Here is a 21,336-nt window from a genome sequence, read left to right on the forward strand (position 1 = left end):
GTTTCGAATGATTGGACTATTGTTAGAAACACGTTGGTGTGACGGCCCAATCAACTTCAGGATGTTGGTCTCTGACCCTGGCGGTTTGTATTTGAATTATTTTAAACGCAGGGAGGAGAAAGCCAGCTTGAATCTCATTGTTAAAATAAGAAACACACTTTTCAAGTATATAGATTTAAGGTAAGTTATTTCAAATTGTTTCCTCTTCCACTGCGAATTGCGCAATTGTCAATAACACTTGCTGAGTAAATGTAAGCGATTTCATGGTATTGGTTCCTAAGAAGGGAAACATTTGCTTTTGTATTACCTCACACAGCTTTTTCATTTTAAAAGGCGGAACGTGTAATAACGACCAAACATAACTAAATCTACATCAGAACTATGTATCTTAATGCGTTATTTTTGCTAGCTGTAGGTTAATGCTTGCCTGTCTTTTGAAAGCCTTTTTTTAAGCATGACTTGCAAAACCAGGGCAATCAGTGAAGTAACAAGCATATTTCGTGTTGTTAGAGGATTTGTTTTCATGCTCTTGCTGCATTGTTCCAGCTGGGACACAGCGCGGTATGGCGGAGGAGTCTCCAGAATGGGAACTGTGCAAAGAGAATATCCAGCCCCTGAAACAGGGTCGGTCCATGTCCGCTCTTCTTCAAGCCCTGGCCAGCCAGGAAGGGGGCCACAGCGCTGCCATCGAGCAGGAGAAACAGTGAGTGAACTTGGCAATCTTGTGTGTGTGTCTTGCCTGAAGGACGTTTTTCTTTGGCTGGTTGACATAATTTGTAATTTTGGTGCATTATCATTTAGAACGGAGGATAGATTTTTAAACGTCTATAAACTGCATGGATGTTGGTTAACTTTATACTGTTATGTGTAAACCATGATTACAATGTGCCGATGGAGTTAAAACTTCAGTAGATTTGCATAAACTCATTTTAAATGAAGAATCTACTGCAGACTTATGAATTTTAACAGAACAGGTGAATCCTAGTAAGTATGCCCCACAAGTAGAAGAGGCTGTGATTAAAAAGTGTTACACTGTCAAATGGCAATGTGAGGTTGAAAATTGTAATCATGCAAAATTGCAGCCATCACCTAATCAAAATGCTTATTTTATAAATGGTTATACGTGAATGAAAAGTCTCTGAATCTGAATAGGATGTTAATGCTGTTAACTTCCTAAACAAGCAGTAGCTTTAGTTGAAAATAGCCTGTAGATGATAGGAGTGCAATATATTGCATACAAATGTGTTGCAAGGATAAGTTAACATTTCGTACACATAAGTTACAGTTTGGGAATGTGTGTGACCTAGCACACTCTGCAAGGCTTGGAAGCCAAAAGGTTGCTTGCACCTTCCAGATGTAAACTGTTTTCTCCCCCGTTAGGGCTTTTGAGTCCGAAATCAGATTTTACGAAGGGGATGATCCGCTTGATGTGTGGGAAAGGTAGGCTGTTTTTACCGTTTCTTCAGAAAAAGGGGTTCTCTACTATAAGATGAATGTGCATTATTCTCTTAAGATACCACAGTGTTTTAAATTATTTAAACATTTGATTGGTGTAGTGTTTTTAGATTTGACTTCTCAATTATCTTGATACTGATCAAAATATTTTGATATCAAAGTAAGCATGCATAGTCAAAAATGTTGTAACCTGCAGTTCCAGTAAGTATTAGTATACCTATTGACTTACCGAACTTGTTTAAAAGTTTGCTGTGACATAAGAACATTTGTTTGATTGCCTAGTTGTCCCCCAAAAAATACAGATTGTAAGTGCTAAGAGAGATGTATTGCATTAGAATAAAAACTGTATAAAGTATTTTCCAGTACTGTAATGCTGCAAACCGTAAGAATAATACAGAAAATGGTAAGACCTGGGAATATTTTTTTTCTTGGGGTTGAGGCATTTAATCTTGAATAAAAGCAAACTATTAAGTCAAATTTCTCTTGTCTTAATTTGCATTCTCAGGTGGTATGTAATGCAGCTTCTGTAAGTGTTCTGAATTAAATGATAACATTAATGTGGTTAGTGGTTAACATTGTAACAGCTGTCCAAGAAAAAAACAAAAGGCCTACAGTATATTCAGTCCTACAAGTGTTATGGTTTATTGTAAGGTGAAAACAATGAAACAGTCTGTAAATATATAAAAAAAACTTTAAGTACAGAGACAAAGTACACCAAAACCAATTCACTTCAAACTTTATTTTCCCCTTGGAAAAGTTCACTTTACAGGCAGTCCAGTACAATGAAGCCAGTCCAACATTACCAAGAGTAGACAGTACAATAGTGTCATAGGACATAAAGGAAAGAGTTTTTATAGATTTTTACACCTGGGGACACAGAGGTCAATTCACAATTTAGGGCGTGAGACACCATAATGCTCGTGGCCATCTTTACAGCCCTATGTTTGTTAAAAATATTATTATTTTACTTATTTTCTTCTCTGATTTTCAACCTATTTCAATTAACAATACTGATATTTCCAAACCAGCAAGTGATACAGTATTGTTACAAATGGGGGGGGGGGGGGTGGGTATGAAACTGGTGAAAGTCAGGAGTTGACCAAGCGGTTTAGTCAATCAACTTGTAACTTGTAAATGATTTCTAGCAATATACCCGAGTGGCTAGTATAAGTAGAGGCATGTGAATTCCTTGTTCTCTGGCATAGCTTTTTTGAGAGGAGTAATAATCCAGACACACTTGGTTAAACAAATATTTATTGCAATGACAAAACGCAAACTACACTACAAACAACATACCACACACAAGTTACTTTATGTACAGTATTTACACACAAGGCCTAACATTCTGGTCACCCAGAAAACCCCAAACTGCTTCTAAGCATTAATAAGTTCTCTTTGAGGGTAAATGTTCTGAAAACAAAGGAACTGGTCAGTGATCTTAGGGAAAAAATGCAACATCTCTCCAACCAACCTTAATTAATAGTGCAACTATAAAAAATGTAAAAGACTTAAGTACTTGGGACTAGTCATAGATAAAAAAAAAACCTGAGATGGCACAAATCTGACACTTTTCAAAAACAAGTCGACAGTCTTTTTTTCTTAAGAAACGACTCCAAGGTAGATAGAACTATTTGAGCACTTGTCTGCAAATCATTTATTGAAAGCATCTTAACATACTGTTTCAGCTTTGTGTGACTTAGAAGTGTGTTTTGGATTTTAGATAAAGTTTGTGACATTGGGAAGGGTAAACACTTCAAACTCCAAAGGAGAGAGGATGTTTATTGAGGTCAGGGGGGTCCCTTGAGCAGAAAAAAATTGTAAAAAATGTATCTTAGTATACCTAGGTGAGTTGTGGGTTAATGATTGCAAAGGAGCAGGACAGAAACAGAGAATATAAGATCACATTATAGAGCTTGGGAAAAGAAGGACAGGAAAAAAGAGGGAGAGGAGTAGGGACTTAAAGCTTGCTCCAGGCGAGAGCCCCTACTTTTTGACCATCCAAATCAAACCTGAGTGGAGCAATGTATTCGAACCTTGCGAGAGAGAGTGTGCTTTTCTGTGTTTTAGGGAACTTGAGTTTTCTGGGTAAAATATACCTCAGTTAAAAACGTCTTTCCTGCTTAGGGTGCATTTTTATGGATAGGGATATAGGCTCCCATTTATTTTGTGGCAGAGAGAGATTTAACTGTACGGTCCTTTGTATTTAGTTAGAAGGCAGCTTCTCTAATAAGGCCACTGTAGGCATTAAGAGTTTAAACAATTTAGTAAAATAATTTAGAATGGGCTCATGATGATTTTTACGTCCTATAATAAGCTGACCAGGGTTGTGTCATCAGCAGATGTAATAAGATTTTTATCTGTTTTTTCTTTTACATTCGTTACTGTACAAAAAGACCAGAAGAGGGACAATTCGCAGCCCTGTGGTGATACAATGGAACTGTAGGGAATGTGAAATATCTAGTTCCCAGTTTAAGTTAAGTCTAGGACCATCTTATCAAGTTACTGTTTAAAATGAAGCTCTGTGAGAGGTTCTGTGTAATCAACAGTATTGTATTAAAAGCAGCAGCAAAATCACCAAATACGATCCTTACAAATGCCCTTGCTTGGTCAAGTTGTTGATAGACCAAATCTAACAATGTGATCATTGCTTTATCTGCTCACCTCTGTAAGCAACTGCAGGGGGTCAATAAGGTCCTGTGTTCTTTGTGATGTGATGTCACAGAAGACGCATGAGAAAAGACAATTTGAGATTGACTTCAGCATTATACTTTAAGTAAATGTTGCCCGATTCTAACTATGGAAAAAATAGGATTACTGGAATGTTACATGAAAAACTGCCGTCACATTTCTGGAAGTAATATATAAGGCAGAATTGTTCAGTTACCTGCTATGAGCTCTTTACTGTAAGTATGAGCAGAAATGCATTTGTGCAGTAACAATTTCCCCTCCCATCTAGAGTGGGATGAAAGTTCTCAGCTATAATGGCATCTCTTCCAGGCTAAAGATCATCTAACTAGATATTGTTGCAGGTTTGGAAGAGAATCAAGTATAGACCACCTGTAGCTACTGTGCAGTGAATGATGAGCTTCGTGCTACAAGCAAAAAATGGAAATGTTAGAAATTATTTTATGCTGGCACATTACCTCGACTGTATGTTTTCTTCCTAGATACATAAAATGGACACAGCAGATGTACCCCCAAGGAGGAAAAGCAAGTAACTTTTCCACCTTGCTGGAGAGGGCCGTCATGCGGTTCAAAGACGAGAAGAAATACTTCAATGATGTCCGTTATGTTAACCTCTGGATTAAATTTGTGAGTGATCGACTGCTATCTTCAAATTATGTTTTGAGAAGTGTGGTGATTAGGTTTGTGAACCTTTTTTTTTCTTTTTTTTTAAAGGCTGGAATTTGCGATGAGCCTCTTGATCTGTATAGCTACATGCATGCCCAGGGCATTGGGATAATGACAGCTGTGTTCTACATATCTTGGTCTGAGGAGTATGAGAAGCATGGCAATTTAAAAAGAGCAGAAGCTGTCTACCAGGATGGTCTGAGATGCCGGGCCGAACCTTTCGATAAGTTGCAGTACCATCACAAGTAAGTTTATTTTTATTTACAATAGATTTTTGTTTTTTAAACATTTTTGCCATTTGGCTATATTTAGGGTCTACTATATAATAATGAATGCGTTCCCTTGGTTTTTGTATGTGAGGTTGCATAAGGTCGGTTACAACAAAAAACTGAATTAAATAAGATGACAGAGTAGATGATCAGTACAAATGCACAAAACTACAAAGGGTGACAATTGAGTTGACATGTCCATTGGAAGAATTCTGCTCGTTTGTGTACATTTTAAAAGCTTTGTTAAGGGGCTTGTGTGTGGCTCAGCCAGTCAAACCCTTGCCTGAAGTGCAGGTTGAGCTCAATGGAGCTCTATTTGAGGTTTTAGCCTACATCATATTACAAGTTGACTGTGTCAGTCCATATATAGCTCGAATACTGGTAGGATAGGATTTGGGATTATTTAGAGCAGGGGTCTCTGTTTTTCAGTACATAGCATTCCTATAATGTGCCAGTCACCTGCAAGCCTGGCGCCTTCTCTGCTGTCAGCTACTGTAGAATTTATAACCAATGCCTTTTCAGACATGTATTGAAGCTGTCGCTAGTGCACAAGGTTTAAAAAAAAAAGTAAATGTTGATTGCAAATTGGAGTGGTATTTAATTGGCAATTCCCAATAACTTAGGGGGTGAATCACTCTTACAATGCTGAATTATTTTAAGACATTTAAGGGATTACAATATGCACTTTTTTTTCCCCAAGTCTGATGTTGAACATTGTACTGCTTTACTGGTCTGGTACTTACTGACCCTCTCTTTCCAGGAACTTCAATTCACGTGTGATTCATAAGGTTGTAGCAGACATGGCCAATGGGGAAGAGGAAGCAGAAAGCCCTGAGCCCTCACAGCCTCAGAGGGCTTCACTGGCAGATCTCAAGCCCAGAGGGCACAAAAAGGCGATTGTACCTGTGGAGCGGATAGGGGCTGCTGCCAGTTGTAAGCTCATGGTTCCCTCTTTGTTTTTGCATGTTTTATCTTTAAAATGTTACAACCTTAATTCAAAAACCGATTACACGAAATTGGTGTTTTTCTTCTTATTCATTTCTTTCTGGAGCTTATCATGTCTTTTGCATTTGCTTCTTTCTGGTAGATCGTGGTGGGGGACTGAATTTGCAGGCACCTACCTTAAAATCTGTCCAACAGAACCACCGATTAACAGTGTTTGATGAAAATCAGGCGGGAATTGTTGAATCCTCCAATTTCAAGCCGGAACCCTGGCTCGCCCCACCAGAAGCCAGAGCCAAAGAGAATGACCCCAAGCCAGAAAAATGGAATGGTGTCAAGGTATGCAACAAGAGACGCCACCGTGCAGTCTTGGGTTTAGAAGTGTTTGTGCTCCTTTTGTGTGAGCTCCCTGGCTAAAATATTTAAAAAAGCCTCAGCAAATAATTCAGTGGTTTGAACTGGATGTGTATTCTACAACGTCCAGTTTTTGCAGCTCAGTCCCATCCCATTTGTTTAGTAGTACCTTTGCCTTCTGGCTGAGTTTGTGGTCGCGCCGTTTGATAATGGAAGGAATGTTCCTCTCAAAATGGTTTTCGGTAGGAGGGAGATCTGAGGATTGTTCTGGCTAAGAAAGGTGATGGAAGCCTGCTCTCAAGTCAACCATAGATTGCCTTTGATCAAGGTTTCCTAGCATTTGTGGGTATTGTCAAAACCTGTCAGATTTCAAACTTCAAAACTCCCCGCTATGCTAAATTATATAAAATGGACCAATTTTTTCCCCATTGAATAAATGATGTTTTTAAATATTAAGTAGTTTTTATCTGTTGTGAAAGCCTGCCATTTAAAGTTTTGAGGTTTTGCCGGGATGTGAAAACTTTGGAAAAACTTTTATAGGCACTTGAGATTTTAAAGCCCATTCTGATGTGCAAACAAGATGCACCAAGAAAGTCTTTGCTTTGAAATACAATTACTACAGCAGTAGTTGGGATCTGTTCTTAAAGCCATTTAAAGCCTTGGTAATAGTCAGGCTTGGAGTTATTTGAAATGAGTCTTATGCAATTTCCAATTCCACAGAAAAAGTCTGTGTCCAGTTACAGTACCGAGGTTCCGCCTTGCAAGCCAAACTTCCAGCCATTTGTGGAGGAGTCTGATCAGCTGCCAGCTGTGTAAGTAACTGATATGTAACTTTCATATCACACTACAGTGTGATATGACAGTTGGGATGAACTCCGCTTGGTGGTTATTCATGGTTCAGAAATAGGTATAAGCAGTCAGTCTCCTTTCAAGTGTCCATTTTCTCTTAAAAAAGAAACTAGAAAGTTTAAATATATTAATCATGTCACTATACAGGGTGGCAAGGTAGCACAATCATTACCATTGCTACTTTGCAGCACTGGCTTTGCATTCCTGGGGTGGTATCTGCAAGGAGTTTGAAATATAGCTTAAGTATCAGGTTTATAAATCTGCCCTAGCATTTCTGGAGTTTTTCAATAAGGTGAGCTTATGAGTAATTACCCCACAGGGATGTTTCAAAATTGTTTGACAGAAGTTAAATCTCAAGTGAATAGAAATGATCAATTCAATTTTTTCTTCAGAACAGCAGTTGTTGAATAAATGCTTTACTTTTTGGATATAGTTGAGCCACATTAGCTAATTGTAAATATATTAATAGCTAATAAATTTAACTAAAAACAAGTTGCAGCCAACTGTTAACTATTTTTCCCCATCATGTTTTCTATTGCATGGTCACCTAATGAGTGAGTCTGTGTTTTTGTGCAGAACACCCTGCAAGATTGACCCATCGGTGAACAATGTGCTCTCGGCCAGAAAGCCGGCAAAAGAGGAGACCCCACTACAGAGACTACAGGTCCAGCAGCCCGGTGATGGGGAGAAGAAGGAGCAGAGTACATACTGCAAAGAGTTGCTCTATAGTGGAGCCACTGAATTCTGCTTTGAGGAGCTACGTGCTGAACGCTACAGGATAAAGAAAGCCAAAGAAATGGAAGGTAAAAGAGTAGGGCATTTGGCAAGTTCACCTTGCATACTGTGCCTACTTCCGAAGTTGGATATTTCTTTATTCACCAAAGGCTCATGTATGATGTGCTCAAACTTTGTTTCAGGAAACTTCCATCAGGAACAAGCAGTTAAAAGAATGGAAGTTCTTCTCTAAATTTAACAGTGCGTTCGATTGTTCGTTCTTCATTCACATTTACAGGGGGAAAAAATCCAGAATTGTATGTACACCCATCTCTCAGTTATAGCAAGTAGCCATATCCCTCTGCGACTCACAACTGGCAACCCACTGAAGCATAATAATGCATGCTTTGTTACAGTGAAAATGGATAAACTGGGTGTTTGTAAATTGAGGTATATGAATATTCTCTTCTGTCTTTGATACAGGCACGTTTATTATGGAGCGCATCTCTTAGTTTTTCTTCACTTTATTTTGATTTGAACCAGTAATGTTTCTTCCACACTTCAATCGTAACAGGAGTATATCTGTGTACAGGATTCTCCCATTGTAGTACTTCTGTATATATGCTAGGTTTCGTGTTTTAGTGTTGAAAGCACATAGTATTATTGACAGTCATTGTCACAATGCAAGCGTTGAAATGCAAAGGGAATTCATTTTCTAAAGAGAAACTTCACAGTGTCTGAGTCGGCTTCGATTGTCTGTGACATAAATTGCCCAGGTTAGTTGTTTTATAATTTTGTTTCCTTTTAATGTAAACATTTTTGGCTTAAGAACCATGAAAAGGAGTAGGAAAGAAAATAGTGTTTTGGCAGTGGAGCACTTGTTAGCTTGCAAGCTGACACAGCTCCCCACTCAAATTTCTTTTATGCTTTTATATGTCTGTATGTATATATCAATATTTTCCTCTAACATTTTAGAGGAAGTTGCTAAGCTGGCTAGAAGAAAAGAGGAACTGAGAAGAGAAATCGAGGAAAAGGAAAGACTGCTTCAGGAAGCGAGTGTGAACAGTCTGTCTTGTTTTCCTAAGCAGGTGAGGAAATGTGACCTTAATTGGCAAATTTATCATGTAGGACATTTTTTTTACCTCCATATTTGTTGCTTATATTTTGTATTCTGTGCTGTTGTGTAGATGAGTTTTGAACTTTTGTTTTGAGATACCAACTATATAAGAATTTGTAATTTTACCATGTACTGCACATCACTCTCATATAGTACCACTGGTAACCTTTATACATTAGCAGTTACAAAATGTTTAAGAATTGAAAGTTTGTTTTAACATTAAAACAAGATTTAACTATTTATACGCTGATTTTAAGAAACATTTTTCGTAGGTCCCACCAGATCACCTTCAAGTTCCAGAAATTAAGTTTGATTCGGTGTCTCTGGACCAGTCAAGAGCACCTGTGGACTCTCTTGAGGGATCAAACACAAAGTTCACAATTTACGATGAATCGGCACTAGGTGCCTATCCTCCACCAAAGTAAGACTTCAGTGTGATCTTGAATTTGTTTTAATACAGTTGGGGGGGAGGTGGGGGTGATAAAAATGTAATGATAAAGCAGTTTAGAACACTTAATGCAAAGAATATGTTCTTAGCTAGTTGATCCCTTTAGCAATGTAATGCAAATAGACTAAATCAGAAGTTAATCACTTTCCCATAAGAAAAATCAATCAGTTTAGTTTGTGTCAATAATATACCAGATTCTTTGATGAGCAGTATTTACATATTGACAGATATGTCATGTTTTGACATTAATGATCTTGGCTGAGAATTTCTTAAACTGTAGTGGGTTTATTTTATGATAAAGGAGTGGGTTATTTATTTAATGTTATAGGATCTTCATCTTAGTTTGTTATAACTAAGAATTGTCTTTCTCTTTTTGTAGAGACCAGTGCATCCCAAGCCCTGTTGACCTTCTAGGTGTGTTTTCAGGTCATATTTTTGTTTGTAAGATGCCTTCCTCGTGTAAGAACAGATACTACTAATTTTCCAATACAACATCTGTGGATTGCACAATCCTGTAGAGCCATTCCTCATTTGACATGTTGCAAGCTCCACAGTGCCTGACAGGAGACTTAGGGGTATGTCCCTCAGTGAAGCCACTACAAGCTTGCTGGCTCTGGGCATATCACAAAGGATGTATGCTGGTAATCTAAGAGAGATTTGATTGACTCAATTCTACCTTGGTGGTACTCTGCCAGTTGTGTGCCTTAATAAACATAACATCAATTTACAATTGATTAGGGACACAATCCAGGCTCAATCGATTCTCCACCAAACTCAGTCTGTGCTCCAAACAAACAACTATTTTTTTAACCACTTGGATGCTCCACAGGGTAGTTTTTGTTTATGAATAAAAATATTGAAGAATAAGTGTTTGAAGGAACCTCCTTTTATGACTCTTTACCTCTTAGTTTTTTTAGATGTTCTTGGATTTAGATTCTGGCTAACAGATTTAACACTTAATTTATGCTTTTTTCTGTGGCTAAGAAACGTCTATTTTTATTTCAGATGATGTTTTCACGAGTCCGTCAGTGAAAGATGATCTTCAGTTTGAGGCAATGTTTCTGAAGTCTTGTAAGTTTTAAGATTTCATACCACAATAGTGCCATATCACTTTTATATTGTTGCATTCATCAGTGAAAATTAATATAACTTAGGTTGGAAGACTGTCTTTAATTTTGGAATAGTATGTTTGTTTATTGGGGATTCAATTTAGTTGCAAAACAAATGCACCTTACTATATTTAAAATATCAAAGAACTAAAATCCTCTTTGCTCTGTATCCAGCACATCAAAAATCGTGATTTTGTTTGAGGCGTTTTTGTGTTTTATTCATTATAGAAAAATCAGGAGTTACATCTGTTTTATTAATAATTACAATGTGACCTTATGAACATAGTTTTGCTGTAATTGGGAAAGGAAATAATTTCCCAACCTCACACTGTCCATTATTGTTTCTGATGTGACATTGCTGGATGTTAAGACTGAAATATGCTGATTTGTATTATTTAATTTGTAGGTAATGATGGATCAAGGCTGGAAAATGTACCTGTCAACAAACCCCTCTCAGAGTTTCTTCCTTTCACTATTCTCGAAGAGAAACCAATCAGTGAAAGTCTTCAGAAACCGTATGTACTTTACATGTATTTTACTAGCCTCTATTTCAGGTTTAAAGCATGGTTTTATGAGGCACAGTTTTTCTTTGTTTCAGGGTTTTTGAAAAGACTGGAATGCTCACATAAAACTAAAATAATGTCCACTTTTATCATGGGCAGGTAGAAGTATAGACTATATGTGCAAATAACTATATGTGTAATGGTGAAACTATCTTTTGCATTGGATTTTTCCAAATTTCACATAAGCACATAAAAAATACTGAAACTTTAATTCATGCTGGATCCTAATTTTAGAATTAATACACTTTTTGATTGATAGCTGACTGTCACTGTCATATTATTATGATCTCGAATCATGACTTTCTTCCGATTTCTAGAGCTCCTGTGAATGCTTCGAAACCTACTGTTCGCAAGCCGTTGGCTGCAATACTGAAGCCACTGGGGAATCCTCCACCAAAAGAAGCTGCGGATGATTGTGTAAAACTCTTTTACTATCTAAATTGGAGTTCGATATATTATTTGAAAGGAATGGGCATTGATGTATAAAGTTTTCTTCTGTTTTTAAGTCCGTAAAGTTTTCACTGGGAAGAGTTAAGGATGCAAAGATATTAATCTTTGCATTTCAGCTGCAATATTTTAATATTTTACAGAATCTAGTACTCTTGTTTCCCAGTCATATTTTTCCTTAATTTCTTGTCGGCGGCAATGTGAGATTACAACAAATGGAAGAAGTCATTCTGAGGTTTTTTTTCAGGATGAATTGGAAGGAATTGAGCCTTTGAATGAAGAAGCTATAGTTGACAGCTACAGGAATAAAACCCTCTGCCCTGTGCCTGATGACACCTGTGACTTTTTGCGAGCAGCACATCTGGCGTCCACTCCTTTCAGTGGAGGTCTGGGCCAGAGGACCAGCTCAGGCTCCGAGAACACTCTGAGCAAAGATCTGTCCAATGTTAACAGTGAAACCCCAAAATCTGTAATAACGGCTGTGAAAGATCCTGCTTTTGAGGAACCCTTGATGGTAAATAAGCTTAGGTAAGACAAAATACTTTTTCTCATTAGAATTTAAGAGGTCTGATGGAAGCATCGCTTGTAAATTTCAGTGACTTGCTTAGAAAACTATGCTTCAGTGTACCGGTATGGGCTTTTAAGATGCAGTTCAATCCCATAGGTGATGGGAAGAAAAATGGTTTTGGCTACTGCAATAATAATGATTGAATAATATGCAATAACTCGGCTTTTAAGTGGAAGTTTATTTTAGAATAGGCGGTCGGCACCTTTTGGGGGCTCTTTGCGAAGATCAGTTGTCCAACAGTTAACACAATAGGACAATTTACAATAGTAATTGAAGCAAGTGAAAGCTGTGATAATGATATCTTAAGGGATTCTGACGAACAGACATTGATCAAGGAAAGTTGTCTGAGCTCTATTTTTACCATTTCAGCAAGGTCCTACATATATAAAGTTCGGGAAATAAAATTGAGGGAAATGGGTAGAAAAGCATGACCTAGATTCAGAGCAGCCTAAATATCAGAACAAATTCTATGGTTATAAGCAATAAAATTTGTGTTAAGAACAGACAAGATGAAATGTAGATTTCTTCCTGTCAGGATGCAGTAAAGATGGATGAATAGCTGGTTTCCTAGGTTACCGTCAAGGCCTTAGGACTCCTCATTTAGCTAAGTGGTGTGGAATAGAAGTGCAGATATGAACACAGCTGTAAGTCCTTATTGTTACTATAGAATTTGTGTTTCATGGTTGTATGAGATTGTAAATGTTTTGTAAAAATTGTTACCAAGAAATCAACATAGAGATTTACCATGTACAATCTAAGAAGTGCATAGAATGTTAATGAATGATGAAACAAATGATTGAGTCATTTGTATCTGTTTTGCTTGGGCAATCACATTATTTCTGAAGGAATTACTTGCATTTTTTACTGCTCATAACTATTGCACACATTAAACAACACACATTTTCAGGACTACTTTTTATCTGTAACTGTTCTGTATATTTTCTCCTTTTTACAATGGTTGACCACATGCAGCAAAAGTGTAGTACTGTAGTTTTATTGTTTAAAATAAAGTAGTGGCTTGGGCTCTGGACTTGTAACTGAAAGGTTGCAGGTTCAAGCCATTCAGGTTAACTACAGCAGAATGCCCAGCTGTATAAATGGTTACAAAACTAAATCATCATAGAGATTATAGTGACATTTGGTAAAGGTGTTAGCTAAATAATTCTTCCTTCCATTTATGTGGGATACCAGTTGCTTGCAGGACATATGCTCCAACACACAAGGATGATTAACCTAATTAACCTAGCCAACATGTCTTTGGAAGATGGGTGGAAATGGGACCACCTGGTGAATGCCCGTGCCTACATGGGGGCGTCATGCCAATGCCACGTTGCAGGCTCCCCACTCCAGAATTATACCCAGGACCCACCAACAAGAATTTTATTTTAGTCATTGGTGTACTAGATGAGATACTGTATTACAACTGGTGGATGTCATTAAATGTTGGACCAAGGTATAGTGTGTGCTACAAAACCTTTTTTTTCCCTGAACAATGTCTCCCATTTTGTCAGGTTTTTATTTTGTCTGCTCCTTAATAATTCTGCCTTGTTCCCATGTAGTCCTATCCCGGAAGCCAGTCTGGAAGACACCCGCTCTACAGCTTCCTCGGCATCCTCCACTTCCTCCTCTATTGGAGGTCAGTCCGGCATGAAAGACATGAGCCTTCCACGCAAATGGGAACTGAGTCAGTCTCTGTGTGTGAACACAGTTACTGAGCAAGAAGATCGCCCGCAAACTGCAGGTAAAGCGCTAACAAGCACCCAAGTGAGAATCTGTAAGCTAACATAGTTATAAATGAGTTCAAGTAGGTAGCTGCATCCGCATCCATGGGCTGCAAAGGAACAAGTTAAGATTAATTCCATGCTGAAAAGAGAGGAAAAGAAACAATGTTTCGGCTGTGGAGCCTTCACACCCGAAAAAGGTCCATGGTGTGTTTTACACTCTGCTAGATTTAGAGGAACATGTCCTTTTATTTTAGGGGGTATTCTTAAAAGTATCCCATTGAACCCTTGATTTGGAGACATTGCCCTCCAGAAATTGAGTCTCCAGTTGTTTTTTCTTTAATTACTTGTCTGGCGTGTAGTGTCAATTTAAATAGAATGTATTGAATGCATGTAGAACCAATTTGAAAGCAATGTGCAATTAATAAATTAATTATTAAAAATGCAATTCCAATATATACTAGTTATATTTGTAATATGAACACTATACTATTGAAAACTAGTGTATTGAAATATGGACGTTCCTGGTGATGATCTCTATTTAAAAGGCAAGTGTTAAATGTCAGCTCGATTTGATCAGAAAATTATTTTCATCATTAGTCCAAGATGGCTAGCTGTAATATGCATAGTTAAAGGTATTAAATGATCAACTCTCTTGGGGTTGACTGACTTGAGTACTAACGCCGAATGGCTTTTAATAGCCTAGTTAATGTTAGTAATCAGATGTATTTACAACAGGTCTGGTGATTTGCACAAGTGTTTTTGGAATCTGGTTTCAGATCTCAAGTCTTTTGTATTTTTGGTTCATAATTTGAGATTCCTTTTGTTTCCTCTGAAGGCTCATATGCAGTTTTTTTTGTGCTCTCTGCACAACCCTGCCATTAATCTGTATAACTGGGATGTGTGATATGATTATGTAACTGAAATAGCAGGCATATGCACATTAAAGTACTAAAGGGTATGCATGTGTTTATGCCAACTCACACACCCAAATAAATCGTGAGGACTTGAGTGGATGAATTATCCCAGCTGTAAAATATGCTGTTTGTATTTAGAATTCTTGTTTCTACCATTTTTGTAGTCACAGTATATTTGGATAGAATTGTTCATTTAGATGTATGTGTAATGTAGCTGTACTGTGTTTGAAACTTCCCGAGTTTTTACTATTTAAATGACTACTTGTTGGGGGTGTAAAGTTTTGTTAAAAATAATCTTGTATAATAATCTTGAAATAATGGTGGTGTTACTTTTTTTCAGTTATGTATTTTTTCTAATAGATTCTTATGTTTTTTTTGCCTTTTAGGACACTATAAAAATTGATTCAATCCACAAAGTTTGAGATAACTTTACCAGTATTGACAATCCACAATCACAGAATCTTAACTTTTTATTAGTATTTTATCTCTTTTTCCACTGTCTTAGACTGATGCGAAGCATACAGATTCTGGACATTTTGCAAATACCCATCAGAAGAATTGTAGTAATGTAGTTACTGCATTATCATGTAAATCTGTATATTTGTAACAATCAATATTCAGTATTAATAAAGCATAGAAGTTATTTATATGCTATTTGGTTTGTTTCTGCAGGAACTGTGATGGAGAACCCTGTGGGCTTGCATGTCAGAAAACAGCTGTTGGAGAAATTTACTATGGGGAGTATTCCAAATCTTCACATGGAGCTGGGGTCTTTGCCTCAACTAGAGGAGTATTGTGTATTGCCTCTAGGTAACTGTTTATTTTATAAACTTACCTTAATATAAAGTATAACAAATCATGTTTTCTCGGTTGTCTCATGTCAGATACTACTTGTACTTGCTGAGTTTAAGAAACCATTTGTACAACACTTACTGTATGGATGTTTTATGCTTGGTGTGTGAATGCACTTACATAGGATAAATGCCACATCTTCAATATTCCTTTGGAGTGCGAAGATCAGTGCTAAATTACTGAGCACTAGATCTATTTATAGAATGTGCCATTTCAGAAACTAGCTCTTCATTATCAATGCCTAGTTCATTCATAAAAACATGTAAAAACTGGGTATGCTGCCTATTTCTGACAAAAGTATTTTTGCGTGCATACCTGTTCAGTTTTATAGGACAACCTTTTGTAATGTTCTTCAACTTAAAGCATATTGTACAAGCAGAGTACAGTGAGAGCAAGGAAAGGAATGTAAGAGTTAATAAATTATATTTTACAGTTACTGCAACTCCATAAGCTACTGGAAAGGGTTAAATTTTCTTAATTGTGACATTCATAAAACGTACACTTTCTTAAAAGGTGATGACACTTATGAAATCAAACGGGAGATGGTTTGCCATGAAAACTATAAAATGTTTTCTGGAAGCAGCTGTTTGGATAATGATGATGATAAAGTCATTATAGTCAAGGTAAGACCTTTAAATTGTTAAGATAATTTTTTATTGCCTGTTCCCAGCTGGGCTATATTTGCTGTGATTTTGTTTGTGTTTCTTAGGCAAGAAAAGGTAGAGGACAAATAGAAGCTACAGTGAGATTTTTGAGAAAACATCAAATTAAATATAATACAATCCACTCATTGTTAAATACCGATGCGCTAAGGTGGCTGCCTTAATAAATGAAGTGTTAATTCCATTCTTTGGCCATGTTTATTGCCTCAAAGCCAGCTGCATAAACACTTAAACAAAGCCCTTGTATCCTTCATTTAGAATGGAGCAGTTTTCTTTGGAACCTCCTTGAATAATATTCTCTCCTCCTCCTTCCGAACAAAAAAAAAACATTTATTAACACTGTACTCAATGGACACTGCTCAGGAAAGTTCAAACCCACTCCTGTAGCATCAGAAGATGTGAAATGCTTAATACTGAAGTGGTATCGTAACTCATGTCGGAAAGATTTAAACGTCTCAGAATCTAGAGGTGATTATAGTAATTTTATTTTCCTGCAGGTTGACTTCCACCCTGTGCCCTGGGATTTCTACATTAACATGCAGTTGAAGAAACGCCTAGGTGCAGATTTCCCAAGATATTTCAATGACCTGTGCAGCTGCTATATGTATGAGGAAGGCTGTGTGACATTGAATGAGGGAGTGTACTCAAGAACTCTGCTGGTGAATATTGAAATGAGCCTACACAATGAATACAACAATATTGGCAATTATTTAAAGCACACAAAGCAATATAGATAACTAATTCAAAACTGTTTTTTCTAAAATCTGATTTGCTGTTTGACTTCAAATAGTCTTGAAGATGTTTTTTTGCAAAATGATCTCTTCTTCACTTTGAACATGAAGAACCTTAGCATTTACATAATAAGCAGTTCTGATATTTCAAAAAATGAATACATTTTACGTTCTTTAGGGTTCTGACTGTTTCTTTTAATGACAGGATGTTTTGGAAACAGCTACTCTTTGCACAAATGTGGCTGCTTTTCTAACGGTGAATTTGCTGGAGTTAATTGAACAAATGCACAGTTGCCATTTGGTGCATGGAAATGTCAGACCTGATACCTTACTCCTGGAAAGCAGGTATGCTGAATGGCTGTGGTTGATTTTGTAAATCTCCTGTTATGAACATTACAGAAAGATGCTGCCATATGCCAAAAACAAGTGTTTGGGCTATTTCTTCAACTATTACTGAGAGCTAGCACTGTGTGATAATTGACTTGAATTTGATTTAAATGCATTAACTTCACAAACTGTATACCTTTATAAATTTGTAATTAGCAGTGGAACTTTAAATTAATTTATTTTCAATGCTGCTTCAGTAATTGTCAAGCAATGATAACCATGGATGGAATCATTAGTATAAATGAAATTATTCATTCTTGTTCTTTGTGTGTAGATCCCTTGCTTTGTGAGTATTGTGTAGTATATTTCTAATCTTTTGAAAACAATTCAGTTTTCTGGCGGAAGGCGGCACTCCCCTGAAGGTGGTAGATTTTACGCACAGCTTGGATTTGGATTTGCAGCCTGAAGTGACATCGGTCCGTGGGCTTCAAAACGCTCAACCCTTCCTGAAGCAAGGCCTGTTATCAGAAACCTCTTCTCCTTATCAGGTACAACCAGGGCTAATTATAAACTACATATGGGTTTTAAAAACTTTACTGTGTTGAGAAAATTAGTGACCTGCAATAGAAAAAGTACCAAGTGGTTTTAGCTTGTAACAGTCCATGCTATGGTTGAAAAAATGATTGTGAAATGTGACATAATTTATTTTTGTTTTTGATATGGTTTAAACTTGGTTTGAGTAACAGAACATACATTTTTTTAAGAAGTACCAGCATAGGTTTCTAAAGTGTACTTGAATGAGGTTTTGATTTTTAAGAACTAAAAAAATGAAATGTTTCGGTGAAATACGTTTGTTACATAAAGGCATTAACAGCAACTACAGTAGCTCTAATCTTTGTCAGATACTTCATAACAGAATCCAGTCTGTTTTTCTATTGCATCTTGGAATTGATCATTGAAACTTCCGTTTAACAATTTTCTAAATTAAAAATGAACAGGGGCATCTTTTTATCCATTTTTATCCTTTGATCACCTTGTGTGCTATTTATTTTAAGTAAAATGTGAATATACCCTGACAAAAGATTACTTTTAAGCTTGTATTCATTATCAGCTGAGCACAGCTTAACTGCTTCTTTGTTTTTTTTTTATACACAGCTAGACCTTTTAGGAATTGCAGATACCGTACATATGATGCTGGAAGGAAAAAACATGCAGGTCATCAAAGAAAACTCTGAATGGAAACTTGTCAAAGAGTCGGACGTCTCTTCTGGGAAGGAGAATGTGTAAGTTATCATTCATTCTATAGTAACCTCAAGAGCATTGGCTTTTAATCTTTTTTTCCTCTTTTGTTCACCATCTTCCTTCTGTCTTATGGTGTCAGCTCAGGTAGTGCCTTATCTCCTTTGCCTTTTTTTAAAAAAGGATTATAATTGTTACAGTTAAAATAAATAAGATCCTAAATGTCTTGTTTTAACTGTTTTCCATATAAAAACACTTGGAGTTTGAAAGCTAAGAATAGTTTTAGATGAGAGTATTTTTCTCATTTGTTTCATATGACAGTATTGTTCTAAGAATTCCTTCTATTGCTTTCTCAAAACCAGGTTCAAGAACTTCAGTGCATCAACATGTTGATTAGTCACTGAATTCAGTCTATAGTTTGTTAAACATTTCTTGTTTAGACTTTGAGTGTTCCAGAACTTCCAGTGTTGCACTGCTGTATTGACTGATAGACTGAAAACAATATTTTTTTCTTATCGCATATAAAGCTTAGAAGAGGTCTTTGCAACTCTTATCAATTTCTCTTTCCTGACTTTGCAAAATTGCATCTTCATAAATTCTTAAAGAAATGTTATTTTAGTATCTGACTTGGTGCTTGCCTGATATTGAGTTATACTGATGTTCATTACAAGAAAGAGAATCAAACATCCACCTAACTACATGTGATTCTTGCTTTAAGCAATTTGGAGGCAAGACACTTTACAAGTATTTTTCCTCAGCCTTACTACACGTGTCAAAAGTCAACCTGACTTTTGAGGTCTTTGAGATGCATTTCCAAAGCTTGCTTACTTTATCACTAAGTGCCTTGCTAATAGTTTTATATAGTAATTTAGAGCTCCTTGATCTTAAAGGCCCACACATCTGAACTCTGAACTGGAAATCTGAACTGGAAGCAGGCATGTACTGCAAAATAAAATGTAAAGCAACAGTTTTTTTTTCCTTTTTTCTGCAAGCAACAAAATTAATATATTTATAAAACATGCACAGCTGCTTCCAGTATTGATATTACTAAAATCTTTAGGCTTGAGGTTATGAAAGCCTGCTGTTTGCATACTCGTAAATGATCACTTTTTAAACTGGCGCATAACGAAAAGGTGAAATATAAATATTAATTAATATATACAGCATATTTTAATATATTATGCACAAATCATTCATTTGTCTTTTTTGTTTACCTGAAGAATTTTTGTGCTCAGTTATACAGCTGGGCATTTTACCAAAGCAGAAGAGGATGACCTCACTGCCCCACCCAGGCTTTGAGCACACATCTTTCTGTTTACAATTCCAGAGACCAAACCACTATTCCACAGCTGTCGAATTGTGACATACAACACCGTCCACAATACAGCAATCTTTAATTTTTATGTTTGCGTTAATTAGTAACCCTGTGGTTGAAAACCCCTGCACTAGGGGATAACGTTAAGAATTATAACTTATGGATATTACAAACAGGAAGGAGTAATTTGATCTGACTTGCTTGTTTGGTTGCTAGTAGCTTCAGATAATGATCAGATAATTCTATAACTTAAAAGATTTTATGAAGTCAGTATAATCCAAGTGTGACCCTCCCTACAAATTAGGAATTAGTCTCGTTGCTCTCTTTCATGCTGCCTGGACATGAGACCATGATATACTCTTTAATTTTATGGTACTGCTGTTGTTTCTGATTGATTTTTTTTGTAAACAAAAATGTTTCCATGGAAGTTTGTTTCATTGCAAGCTTTCTGACGTTAAGTGCTACTCGAAGCCAGGGATAACAAAAGACCCTAGTCTTGGAGTGTTTCACAATGTTAGCTGTTTTTAGACCTGCCAGATAAGCACTCCTGCCGTTTCAGAAAGATTAAAAAAGATCATAAGTCTCAAAGTTATTTTTTTGTTTTTCATTAAGGTTTTTTGTTAATATGGAGCTTTAACATTTTGAAGCTGCATGGAAAGTAGGTTACAGAGTAACTTTTTTTTCATATTTCCCTTCAGTTCTAATACTTTTCATTTAATTTGCAGAAATGTAAATAGAGGCATTTGGCAGGATTTCTTCAGGAAGATCCTTAATCCTGGGAGCAAACCCACAGTCTCCATTCTTTCTGAGCTGCGTCAGGAGATGTGCAAGGAGAACTTCCTTAAAGACATTGAAAAGGAACTGGCTTTTTTAATCTAATATATTTTTGCCACTGTTATCACAGTGACCCTTTACAGCTTTTTTATTTCTTTGTAATTTTTGCTTTTCATGTTAACAATAAAGCTTTTCTACTATTGTAAATTCACACATTTTCCATGGTTTGCTGTTAGCATTTGCTCAATGTCTACTAAGAGTTGAAACATGGGAATCAAAATAAGGAAGAAGCTTGACTATTAAGATAGTTGTACATAGATTTTGTACAGGGGGTCCAATAATTTGATTGAACACCTTATTAATTTTAACAACGTCTGTAATTAAATTCCACAAGTAAATGTCAATGGCATATCTAGGAAACTATGATGAAGTGGCCAAAATGTTTACTGGCTTTGTTCCTTATTTTCTGGAGCTTACAAGTTATGTACAGAAATCCATCTCTTCTCAGAAGTTAAAACGGAATCGTAGAAGAGGAATTGGCTTTAAACAAGGCATCAAATCAGTAATATGTATTAATGAGGCAATGCCAGGTCAGACAGAGTGCAAAATATA

At 36.5% G+C, this 21,336-nt stretch overlaps 1 protein-coding gene across 1 annotated transcript; it reads left to right on the forward strand.

Moving 5' to 3' along the window:
* The first annotated feature begins 66 nt into the window (after positions 1-66).
* Positions 67-20,935, forward strand: bub1bb (BUB1 mitotic checkpoint serine/threonine kinase Bb). The gene is made up of 24 exons (XM_006632535.3): positions 67-180; positions 547-703; positions 1,381-1,440; positions 4,623-4,767; positions 4,855-5,051; positions 5,836-6,008; positions 6,163-6,356; positions 7,092-7,183; positions 7,797-8,023; positions 8,910-9,022; positions 9,324-9,472; positions 9,879-9,913; positions 10,505-10,570; positions 11,015-11,123; positions 11,489-11,588; positions 11,866-12,146; positions 13,746-13,927; positions 15,497-15,634; positions 16,190-16,299; positions 16,836-16,997; positions 17,275-17,414; positions 17,788-17,944; positions 18,552-18,679; positions 20,676-20,935. Exons 2-24 carry the CDS (start codon positions 564-566, stop codon positions 20,827-20,829), a joined length of 3,252 nt encoding a protein of 1,083 aa, XP_006632598.1. The 5' UTR covers positions 67-180; positions 547-563; the 3' UTR covers positions 20,830-20,935.
* Positions 20,936-21,336: the final 401 nt, after the last annotated feature.

Source organism: Lepisosteus oculatus, chromosome 8 (genome assembly GCF_040954835.1).
Source record: "Lepisosteus oculatus isolate fLepOcu1 chromosome 8, fLepOcu1.hap2, whole genome shotgun sequence".
Classification (NCBI taxonomy): domain Eukaryota; kingdom Metazoa; phylum Chordata; class Actinopteri; order Semionotiformes; family Lepisosteidae; genus Lepisosteus; species Lepisosteus oculatus.

What these genes read in the sequence shown, in the direction of transcription:
- bub1bb (XM_006632535.3), top strand. Translation starts at nt 564, where the DNA reads ATGGCGGAGGAGTCTCCAGAATGGGAACTGTGCAAAGAGAATATCCAG. An exon ending in TTGATGGTAAATAAGCTTAG is followed by an intron (nt 12,147 to 13,745) that starts GTAAGACAAAAT and finishes GTTCCCATGTAG; the next exon opens with TCCTATCCCGGAAGCCAGTC. An exon ending in AGATCGCCCGCAAACTGCAG is followed by an intron (nt 13,928 to 15,496) that starts GTAAAGCGCTAA and finishes TTGTTTCTGCAG; the next exon opens with GAACTGTGATGGAGAACCCT.